The sequence below is a fragment of the Triturus cristatus genome, chromosome 3_1, assembly GCF_964204655.1.
Source record: "Triturus cristatus chromosome 3_1, aTriCri1.1, whole genome shotgun sequence".
Taxonomy (NCBI): domain Eukaryota; kingdom Metazoa; phylum Chordata; class Amphibia; order Caudata; family Salamandridae; genus Triturus; species Triturus cristatus.
The window spans coordinates 291117716-291130081 of record NC_140583.1 but is presented as its reverse complement, the minus strand read 5'-3'; the positions used below and the strand labels follow the sequence as shown (position 1 = coordinate 291130081).

The 12366-nt window shown below is 45.4% G+C and overlaps 1 protein-coding gene across 4 annotated transcripts in view; it reads right to left on the bottom strand.

The window, feature by feature from the left end:
- Positions 1–12366, bottom strand: part of NPTN (neuroplastin) — a 541091-nt gene that overhangs the window by 70081 nt on the left and 458644 nt on the right. For all 4 annotated transcript variants that reach the window (XM_085643906.1, XM_085643904.1, XM_085643907.1 and 1 more), the window contains one exon: positions 10144–10209. In XM_085643906.1, coding sequence (XP_085500032.1) covers positions 10149–10209 — 61 coding nt within the window. In that variant the 3' untranslated portion in view covers positions 10144–10148. The remainder of the gene's footprint in view (positions 1–10143; positions 10210–12366) is intronic.

Here is a 12366-nt window from a genome sequence, read left to right as displayed (position 1 = left end):
AGTTCGTAGAATGCCGTGAAGGGGTTGCACTCTACAATAGTGCACAGTACCCGGGTATTGCTGTTCCTAGTCACTCGTGGGGTCCACTCGCCTCAGCTTTGCTGGGGACACACAATGGCCGTCGAGAAGTCAGGAAATCCACTTCCGGGGCTGCAGGGACTTCGGACTCTGGAGCGGGAAAGTTTGCGACCGTTGATTCAAGTTTTTGGAAACCTCAAGGCGAAGTTTTGTGAATTCATGTTTTTGGCGGTTGCAAACAAGTCTATGAGTGGGGACCCCCAGCACCAGAATTACAGGAGTAAGACTTTGGGAGTGGAGCTTCTACTCGTGGACTTGTTTGTTTGTGCATCCTGTTGAGCAGGTCTGCAAAGTTGTTGTCCACTCGGGGAATGTATTTTATGAGAAGATGAATCTTGCACTGAATCTTCCACCACCAAATGCCTGGGGCTAGGGCCGACAACTGGAGGGGTGGGTGCTGCCCTAATTCTGGAGAATGCAATAAGGCAGTTGTGTTGTCCGTCTGGACCAGAATTATTTTGTGTTGGATGAGTGAGAGGAGGGCCCTAAAGGTTAACTGTATAGCGAACAACTCTAGGTGACTGATGTGTAGATCCTATTATTCGGATGTCCGCACACCCTGTATGGTTAGGTCTTGCAACTGCGCTTCCCAACCAGTCAGTCAGTCTGGGGGGGGTGGTCACTTGGGAAATTTGGGTGCAGAAGAGGCCGTCCTGCTGCCCATTGCTAACATTCCACCACTACAGAGCGCGATGAGTACACTACACTAGGCCCTCCCCCTGCCTGTGGTCATTGTGCTGCCAGGCACTGCTGCAACGATTTCTGTGTAACCTGGCATCTGGAACTATTGCCTAGATGGTGCATTAGAGCCCTGACCCTTACCTGGCAATATGGCTGATAAAGAGTTATCATTGTCTAGAATGCTCTCACTCTTGTTAGGGAATGCTTTCCCTACTCAGGGAAGGTGGTACCTCTTGGGGTTGGAGATGGGATTTCGTTGCAGCGATGGTGAAGCCTAGACTGTGCAAGAGTTGTTTTTCGGTGTGCGGCAGACAATGCTGATGTGTGGCACTCTTGATCAGCCAGTCGTCCAGATTAGGGAAGACGTGGATGCCGCTCCTTTTTAGGTGAATGGTTACCATTGCAAGACACTTTGTAAACAGCCTGGGAGCTGTGGTTAGGGCAGCACTTTAAACTGATGATCCTGACCACTTACCACAAGCCAGAGGAACTGTCCAAGTCCACTATAAATAGTTATGTGGAAGTAGGCATCCTTCAAGTCGAGCTGTCATGACCCCGACTTACTGTAGCAATGGGATGACGTCTTGGAGTGTCACAATGTGAAAATATTCCAATAGTATGTACTTGTTGAGTTGCCCGAGGTCTGGAATGGGCTTTAAGGATCCATCTTTTCTTTTTGGGGGGGGGATTAGAAAATACAAAGAATACACCTCTTTGCCTCTGTGTTGGGGGATTAGAGATTCTATAACTCCTTTTCTGAGTAATGAAGGAGGCGCATCAATTCTGGGGAGAACCTCTGTAGGACGATGGCTTAGTATATGGTGCACACTTATTTAAGTAAAGCACCTTGCACTAATCCAGACATCCCTTATGGTGATTTTAGTGGTCTTAGACAACCATAGAAAGCTCTCCAAGTGGTAACTTTGGTGAGCAGCCTTCAGGCGTAGTCCAGAAGGAGTGTTAAGCAGCTTATTTTACCAGATCTAATCATGTAGTGTAGGTTAAACGAAAAAGAACCACATGGTATTTTAAAAAATATGTTGATTTATTATAAAACACTCCTAACACATTGGTATATCTTCAACCCAGAGATATCAACACAAACACAAAATACTTCAATTTGAAACAGTTAAGTAAGCACAACACACAGTGGACTCCAGGGGGAGACCAAACCATATACTAAGAAAATGGAATGCGTACTGCGACCAAAGTCATGACTTGGACCAGGAGACTCAGCAGAGCTGGGGACACAAGGAACCACCCAAGTTAAGTACCCTGGAACCCCACAGAGGCTGTGTGCAGAGTGGAAACACAGCCGCATACTCAATAGAAGTCAAACAAAGTCGCAGTTTTGAAGAAGGAACCTTCCCATTCGACCCTTAAGAAACCCTGTGGAAGACAGAAGGTTGAAGAGTCACCCCACCCATGGACACCCCAGGAACCAGGATACTTACACCAGAGAAGCTGGGTGCATAGGTGCTAAGTGACATCAGAAACCGCCGTTGACCACAATGGAGTACTTCAGAAAAGATGCCGCGGGCGAAGCCTGTGCAAGAGTCCGGTGGAATACAAGAATGGATTCTTGAAGAGAAGAATCTGGAAGTAGAGGGGACAGAGTCTGTACCACGTGGAGGAGACCAGAAGACACGGAAGCAATGACCACCGCTGACGGAAGATGCAGTAGCGATGACGGTGACCTTGTCACTGCAGCTGTGAGGACCAGGCGATACTGTGGAAGACCAGGAGCCGTTCATGAGCTATCCCACATTGGAATTTGAGAACTAAGGTGTTGGTGTCCAGTGGGAGCACAATACACCTTAGCAGCAGCAACAGACGTGAAAAACAATGAAGGAGCAGTTGGGACCAGCAAGGTCCAAAGAGAACCTTCGAGAGGATCCACAGGCCAAAGGCACAGAAGTTGCAAGAGGACTTCGAGCAGCTCACCAATGATGAATGCCCACGGTGCAGAGGATACGGTGAGGACGAAGATCTTGGCAGGAAGAGACACTGGAGCTTCTTGTAGCCCGAAGATCTCTGGAGTGCAGCGCCAACAAGCCTTGGCAAGTCAACGCAGTGCACAGGGGTTCGGTCACAGTGGTTCCGACGAGGGATACAGGCCTCAAAATTTCAAGGAGGTCAGGTCAGGCCTCGAGGGGGGTTGCGGAATCACCATCGACTTTGCTGACCCTTTTTGAAGTGTGTGCGATATCAGGAGCAGCAGACCAGTCGGCTCCGTTGCGGTGCCTTCAGATGAAAGAGATTCACTTCTTCACTCCAAGGAAGATTACTTCAGCTGTCCTTGATGCCCACCGGTCTGTTGAAGATCCTGGATAAAGCACAGACAACGAAGAAAACTTGCAGAACAGCAAGAGCAGGAGTCTTCCTTGATACAGTCTCAGTTCTAGGCAAAGTCCATTGTCCAGACGGTTGAAGAGTGACATGTTTTCAGGCTTGAGGACCCACCCCCAGGTAAGCCCTTTTATATCCTAGAAAAGGTGTTAGGAAGACTCAGGGGTCAGGACAGAGGGGAAATTGATCCCATGTCCTTTATCCAGTTTTGTGCCAGAGCGGAAGCCAAGGGCTCCCAGAACTGCTTCTAACTAGCGTATGCAAGGAGAGCACCAAACGTGCCCTTTAAAGCAGCCTGGTGGTGTTGGTAAGCACCCCCGCCCCAGACCAATACACTGAGTCCTGTCTGGGAGGTGGTCACACCTCCCTGTGCAGGAAACCTATTGTTTTACATTCACTGTGCGAGCTCAGCTCAGCAGCATAAGGGCAGAATTGTGCCTGGGGTCAGCAGCAGCACTAGCTTGCTGGCAGACCCTAGAAGGCTGTTACCGGGAGTACTGGGGGCTTCCCGGAGGAGTCCCCCAGTGCATTAAATCATCTCTCCAATACCGGTAATGGTATTGGGGTATAGTTCCAACATGTTTGATACCAAACATGCCCAGGTTTGGCACAGCCAATACATAGTTCGCCATCGCATAATGACACTGGCCACTATATGTATCAAAATGGCTGACCGCACTTCCAAAGCCTGGAGAATCGACTCTGGGGATCGTAAGGGGGGGGGGGGGGAGGGTCCTGCTCAAGTAGAGCAATCTCACACTTATAACCCAGCACCCTGCCTTCAGGATTCAAAGGCCTGCCTTAGGAGTGACTTATAGGTTTTTTTTTTTTTTTTTTTTTTAAAAACCTTTATTTATGCCAGTCTGGAACACAGCTATTCAGCCGACATCCCGGAGGTTCGGCAGCCCATTAAGTACAACACATGAAAGTGTCCACAGCTCTGGAACAGGAAAAACAAAGGTTCCTTTTTAAGACAAACCTAAAGTAAATAACACAAGCAAGGCAGTACACACAATGAACTCGTGCCGGTTCCCGGTGGGGGCGAGGCCCCATTCCCAAAGTCAGAGCAAAGCCACCGGCCGGGTGGATGAGGGAGAAGCAGAGGCGCTAACATTCAAGCATATAATCATCATAAAAATCACAAGTTGGAAGTGAAGCTAGGGAGAAAGTTGCTCCTCTAACGGTTCAGAGACCGGGGGCGACTTATAGGTTTTAAGTGTAGTGACTTCAGATCGAAGGAAACTTATACCTGTTGTAAGTGATGCTAGCACCAGCTTACACAGACTGCAATGGTAGGCCTGTAGTTACAGTTTGAGTAGTCTCGCATGGGTGGCAAAATACATACTGCAGCCCATGGGAGACCCCTGGTGTACTTATGCCCTGGGTACCTTAGTACCATATACACCAGTAGCCAATTGTGGAGGTACCGAAGTACTTACGATGACAAACGTAGGGAGGAAGCTCCGAGACTTGGGTCCTGATTAGCAGGATCCCAACCAGACTAGTCAAAAGAAAAATCTGATACCATTAAAAGTGGGGGTAACCCTGCTAGAAGGATCCTGTGCGGGGAGGAATGTTTGGTGGTTGTTTGTGTGAGTTTTAGGCTATACCTCTGCTTTATCTAGATCCCACTGATATGAGGTGATCTCTGCGCAGCGGGGTAGAAACCCTTGTAATCATCCCCCGACAGGTGTTGAGTGGTAAAGGGGAAGGGTGAGGGAGTAACTGTTTTGCAGGTGCAGTCGTTTATTATTTTACATAGGCTATTTGATGCAGTCTATGCACCTTTCTCTTTATTATTTTAGAATATTTTTAGTAGCACTTGACACAATGTTCTGTTAAATGGCGATAAGCAGCTATGCAAGTGAGTTCTGCTCCTAGATTTTTAGGCAGCGCTCATACGGTGCTCTGCGAAGCATGCTGTAATCCCTCTGGGGAGTTTGAACACACCCTCTGCTTTATATAGGTTGCTTGGTCCACCCTTACAAATCCCATAGTTTTTGTTCGTGAATAGAGTACATTTTTCCAGCATTGTGGCTGTTTTCTTCCCGCCCTGCATACTGCCCCTGCTACATGGATCCTTTCGATATGGGCAACATGCTTTGTTCCCCACACTACTTTTTCTTTTGCCTCTGCTTGTTTTGTAATTTTCCTGTCCTTGTTCCGAGCTCTGCTGCCATCTTCGAGCGCCGTCCGTCTGTGTTGACTTTGCTCCCGCCCCCTCCCGTTATCCGTGTTTACTTTGTTCCCGCCGTAGTTTGTGTTGTCTATCTTTCCACCCTCCCTAAGGACTGTTTTGCAAATCGGCATCACAACACCATCCTAACAGTCTGTTTTTTTCTTAAGAGACCAGATGTGGTTTTGTTTAGTTTTGCTAATTTTTCTTCTCCCGTGTACTCATTTCCATTCATGTCCCTTTGTCCAACCCAACCACCTGACCGTCTTTAAAGGGTCTGAGGCAGGGAGGTTATCAAAGACTGTGTACTGTGAAAAGATGGATGGGCAGTGAGGCTGATGGAGAGAACTGGCAGCAGCCCCGCCCAGTCTCTCCGGGGCTAACAGATAAAACAGGGCAGAACCAACAGTAAACTTTTTAGTAATGGAGTCACTAGAAATCACTACACGACCGAAATGAGGAGAGGTGCCGGGGAGGATGGGGTGGGGGGATGGAGCACTTAAGCGATGAGGGATTAAAAGTTTAAAAACACTCCGCTAATTTAAGCGTGCATAGACACCAGCCTGAATGCACCCAGTGGTGCTGATGGGAGGATGACACACACCGGGGCTGCAACCTCACACAAAACATTCACTGGTTAAACAAACGATGCACCTTGGTAACAAACATTTTGCTAAATGAACATGCCACATATGCCAGTTTTAGTAATAAACCTGCTGCTAATCTAAATCTCGCGGAAGGAAACATCTGTGCTGCCTCACCGGCAAGTCTTTCACCACAGCAACGAGTGGTATTGTTAGGTTTCGAAGGGCCTCCAAAAAGGAACATAATACACTGCAAAAAAATCCAATGATTTTTTTCCCCACCAGTGCTAAGCGGATATCTGCGTGTTTTTGGGGCAGAGTTAAAAACTAATGTTTAGGAGCCTATGCTGGCAATACAAACAAAGGATCCCAAGCTGCACTCACTACAAGGCAGAGTGGGGCACCGTTGTGTGCAGGTAACAGCTCAGATCCCCCATGCCAGACCTTTCCAGCTGGACACAAAGAATGGTAAAAGATAAAAAGATGGAATTATTGCAATGATTTTAGGACCTAAAAGGGCAATTAAGAATTCCTACAGCTATAACAAGCTTTTGCAATGCAGTAGGTCTCGCATTTGCAAGAGTTTGAGCTACTGGCATTTTAAATGACAATACCTTTTATTTATGTGTTTTGCAAACCTGCAAGCAATGCGTAAACATGCACTTTGTACTTATAGTAGTTGCTTAAGAGAAGCAAGGCTGGCAGTAACAGCGCCTCTTTTACGGTCAGCCTTGCTTCTCTTAAGCAAGGACTAGAAGTACAAAGTGTGTGTTTACGCACCGCATGCAGGTTTTCAAAACAAATCAATAAAAGACATTGTCATTTACAATGCCAATAGCTCAAACTTTCGCAAATGCAAGACCTACTGCATTGCAAATGCTTGTTGGTTTCGTATGCAGTTCATGTTTTTGCACTAACACACAATCTAAACTTCACTAGTTTTCGCTGCATGTTTATCGACTGGAACATTAATTTCTTCGGGTCATATAGCTTCAGTGGTTTAATCACCCACTGGACCAGGTTTTTAAATCTTGTTCACGATTCATTCTACCTTTTGGACGCAGGCAGGCAGGCAGGCAGGCAGGCAGGCAGGCAGGCAGGCAGACAGACAGACAGACAGACAGACAGACAGACAGACAGACAGACAGACAGACAGACAGACAGACACACACAAAACTCCAACAAAGAAGATATTTATACAGTGATTTCATCTATAAGGGCCTGATTACGATCTTGGCAAATGGGTTACTCCGTCACAATGGTGGTGGATATCCTGTGCTCTGAAATCTAAATCTCATTATATCATTGTTGAGATTGAGTAACCCATCTGCCAAGATCGTAATCTGGGATGAAGAATTTTTGGTTCTAAGGTATGGGTTTTTGACATATTGTTGGCAGGATAGAGTACGACAATCGCCATGAATTAAGAGGCTGTTTTGAATAAGTCTCCTTGACAGATGCTCTGGTATTCATTTTACAGCTCCTTTTCTGAGACCAACCAAGACTGCTTAGAAGGACTTCTAAAAGACTTGAGGGGAGAATCTGGACATGGCACCTTAATCTTCCAGCAATCTGCAATTACCAGCCATACTTCATGCAGAAACTAATGGCAACATGAGTGTAGCCAGAAAATGGACTTGGAAGCAGGCCATAATCAGTCAGACTGGAACAGCAGCTTATAATGGTCAGTGTGCCGCTACCTTCTAAGATCTGGTATTGCGGGCAAGTCACAGGGGATCATACATTTCCATTTATCACTCCATTGTTGGAATGGATTTTTCCATGCTTCCTTTAGATCAGTGGTTCTTAGCCTTTTGACTTCTGTGGCCTACCTAATCATTACTGTACCCTGAGAAACCCCCAAGAATCATTATTGGAATCCCCGGGCACTGACTGAGTAATCACTGGAAGCGGGGGACCCCGGTCTAAGCATTTTACAATAAATTGAACCGCAAAACAATACATAGAAAAGAGAAACAAGCATTCATTAAACAAATCTACAAATGAGACATTGTATTCCATTCACAAACAAATATGACAAAACATAAATTTTACTGGGAAGGTTGGATTTTTTCTAAATTCAATTGAGGCCACTCAACATCCATATTTTATTCTGTTTGACGCACTGCTCCCATGAATCATTCTGAGGATGCTAACCATTTTTAGCTTCCAATTTTAAATTCCTTTACATTTACAAAATCTATCAACATTTTCAATTGTACATTTTGCAGTCGCAGATCTTCCGAGTACACTTTGTGGACCCACACAGGTCCCCGGAACACAGATTAAGAACTACCACTTTAGATAATTGTTAAGAGTTGCTGCTGGTAAATGTCAGACTCCATCCTGTTATCATTAAGTGGCAGACTCCATCCCAATAATGACCATTCCCAAATTACTCTTAGGGTCCAAACATTGACAATATTCATGATTTTGAATGCCATACCATCTTAATAGGGGCTTAAGACGGCAATAGGATTTCCCCGGGTCTCTTTAAGTAAAATTATGGATAGCCATAAAGTTTGTTTTTGATACACCGTGAGCAGTCACTGCAATTGTGGATCTGTTTTTCTTTCATAGCTCATGTAGGTCTATATTTTGGGGTATCCTAGGACCCATCACAGGCCCTGTAAAGACACGAGACCGGGTCAATCCATCTCCAAGTGGTAACACTTAATGCAACTTAAAGATCTGAAAGAGCAGCCCATCCACTCTATCCACCACCAAATAGTTTCACAAATACAGATTGCACCTCAGGCAGTTTAGCTATAACAGCAACAAGCACTGGCAAACCAATAGGTTTTGCCTATGACTTATTGGCTTTGACTCTGGTTTTAAACCATGCTGTACAGCGGTGTTCCTGCTGTACAGCATGGCTGAAAATAATGCAAAAAAAAAAAAAAAAAAAAAAAAAAAAAGGACCTAAAAAAAAAAACTATATGGGATGGCCGGATGCGCATGCCTTCAAAATGAGGGGAGATTTTTTCTTCTTTTTATTTAACAATCCGAGTTGAACAAGTAAATATAAAATTGTGTGAAATTAGCTTTCGTTATGTAGCACAAACTTCTTACATTTTTTTTTTTTTTTAAAAGGACATATGGGGGAGTGGGTTGAGAGTGGGGAGCACGAAGGGGAAGATGCTACACATAAGAGAGAAGAATGGAGTTGGGCGGGCGAGAAGAATGTGGGTGCAGAAAAAAAGGGCCAGCAAGAAATAACAATGGGGAAGCATCTGGACAAAGGAGGGTGGGCAACTATTGGGAAGCATCTGGACAATGGAGGATTAGTAAGCTGCAATGGGGAAGCACACGGACAATGAAGGGTGGGGATGGGGAGGGGGAGACAGACAATGGAGAGTGGGCAGGTATGTTTAAGGAAGCATACAGACAGCCGTTGATGACAAATCACATGGATAACTTGGACAGGGTGTGAAAGTAACAACAGAAGGTTGGCGGGGAGGAAATAAGAACAACAAGTGAGGGACAGAGAGTGGATAAACACATGGCACGAAAGGTGAATATGAAGTGCACAAGGGAGATAACTGTAACACAGACTTTTGCAGAGTGCTTAATCAAAAAGAAAGAAGTAGCGCCTGAAAACAGAGCAGTGGAAATGCAATTAAGGGAAATATGCTCCAGGAAAGGGACAAACACCAGAAGAAGGCAAGCCCATGGAAACTGACTGAAAAAGAAGCAAGCAAATGACAGTAACAATAAAACCAACCAATGGTAAGCAATTGGTGGGCTCTAAGTCCACTGTAAACTAAAATGTGTTTATTAACAGGTAGATACACACGCGGTCTTAGGCGGGACCTAAAAATGGAAGGTTTCTTTAGTGAAGTTTCGAAACTGCACACAAAAAAAAGAGAATATACCATTTGACATGCTTGATGGGTTATAAAAGAAGTACCTTCTAACCAAGGGGTATACAAATGCAGATTGAACTCAACAGCAGAGTAACAAAAGCTTTACAAATCTTGGTCAAATAAAGGGTGGGTACGTTCTTCTTTTGTGTACGTTTTCGGTTTCAGCTGGGATTTCCACGAAAATAGCACTAAAAGTAAACTCTGCTATAAAATTATGGCTAATGGTTATGGTATGGAAGATGTAGCCTCAGGCAGAAATGTTCATGCACACGAAGGAGCAAACCTAAAGATAAACATGAAAAGCAGCACAGGTATAGGCAAAGACTCTGTCGTTGCCTATTTCCTTGCCCTGCCTCCCCGTGCAGTCCACAACAGATCTTTCTCACACAATTCGTATACTTAACTTTACCTCTTTTAATTTGTATTTCTCTGTCGCAAGTTTTTATCTTTGTGATTGTTGGTAGAGTTCGTTTTCCTATAGAAGAGACAAACAAACCAATGAAATCAGATTTGGTTTACACAGGCTCAATTAAACAAGAAGCACAAAAACTTGATCAAAAAGGAGGTTCGCAGTGAAGTCATAGGTAATTTCTTGAATCCACTATTTATCCCATTAATATGTTTATTCATGTTATCTAATTTGAAGCCTCGCAAGCTGATCTTAAAAAAATGAATTGACCTCACCTGACGTTACCTTGCCAGTTACTGTTGATATATATGGAGTAGTTTCTTTTCTGTAACTCCAGTTCTGTAGTAGAGGTATCTCTGTGATAGTCATAATCTAGTGAATAGTCCCGCCCATGTGCGGGGACCCCGGAGCAATAAAAAAAATAATCTCTTAAGGTGTCAAATCATGCAGACCTGCATCCACCTTTAAGAGAGAATTTAATTTAAAGACAGATAATGCAGCCTATACCCACAGGCTACACTGTCCAGTACTTCAACTAGAATTCCACCAACATCCACAAACAGCACTGCCTGTCCAGCTTTTCTCCACAAGGGAAAACACCCTGCCTCTACCAGTAAAAGCCTCTGGAATGATAGAGAGGAAGGAATGGACAAACAAGCCCTATAGGCTGCCATTATGTGGCTCAGAACAGGATACTGTGCCTTTAAGAAAACTTTCCAGAACTTTCCCAGTATCCCAGAATGCACAGCAGGTCCCTTTTACTTTCAGGTCTTTTTGAAGGCGTAGCACGCCAGACCTATAGCATTCCTTACATGAATATTCATCTCTCCACCGGGGAGGAGGGCGGGCGCTTATGACTATAACAGAGATACCCCTACTACAGAACTGGAGTTACAGTAAAGAAACTACTCCTTCTGTAGTAGGGGATCTCTGTGTATAGTCATAATCTAGTGAATAGAATGGCAAGCCCATCCCCACACAACAACGGCGGTGGAGAATACATAAGACAATACCACTACTGTGCGAACAGATTTTGCAGCGAAGCCTGCCCAACCTGAGCATCTGCCCTGGCATCCGTGTCCAGACAGTAATGCGCAGCAAAGGTATGGACCGACTTCCAAGTGGCCGCCTTGCAGATTTCCGCAATCGGAACATTACGCAGCAAAGCCGTCGTGGCAGCTTTGCCCCTGGTGGAATGAGCCTTAGGTTTACCCCCTAAGGTCTTATTAGCCTTTTGATAACACAATTGTATGCAGGACACAATCCACCGAGAGATGGACTGCTTAGAGGTCGCGAGACCGGTCCTGACTGATCCATAATTAACAAACAATTGGTCTGACCAACGAATATCCTTGGTCTTATCCAGATAAAATTTCAACACCCTCCGAACATCCAGGGAATGGAGAGACCTTTCCGCTGGCGAAGAGGGATTCTGAAAGAACGTAGGTAAAGTTATGGTCTGGTTGACATGAAAATCAGAGATAACCTTAGGAAGAAATTTAGGGTGAGTACGTATCACAACCTTAGCAGCATGAAATACAGTATAAGGTTCTTGACAACATAATGCCTGAAGTTCACTCACCCTGCGGGCCGATGTAATGGCCACTAGGAACGCCGCCTTCCAGGATAGGTGCTGCACCGAAGCCTTGTGAATGGGTTCAAAAGGTTCCCTCATCAGTCTGGACAGCACCACGTTCAAGTCCCAGGAATGCGATGGAAGTCTGACAGGAGGAAACACTTTCTTCAAGCCTTCCAAGAAATCCTTGACCACAGGGATCTGAAAGAAGGAACTTAATGGAATGGAAATTAAGGCCGGACTGCGCCAAATGTAAAAGATATGGAAGGATGACATCTTCCTTACATGTCGTAGGGTCAAAGCTCTTGGACTTGCACCAGATACAGAACCTCTTCCACTTGTAGGCATAGGACGTCCTAGTGGAAGGCCGTTTAGACTCCTTCAGTATGTCCATACAATCGGCTGGTAGATTCAAATGGCCATATTGCACTATCTCAGGAGCCATGCCGCCAAACTCAAAGACGAGAGGTTGGGGTGCACCATCCGCCCCCTGAACTTCGTGAGAAGGTCCGGCCTGCACGGCAGCCGTATGTAAGGAAGGAGCGACCGGTGAAGTAGGTCCGTGAACCACCACTGTCTGGGCCATTCCGGAGCAATCAGGATCATCCGAGCCCCTGACTGGGACAGTTTGATGAGCACCGCCGGAA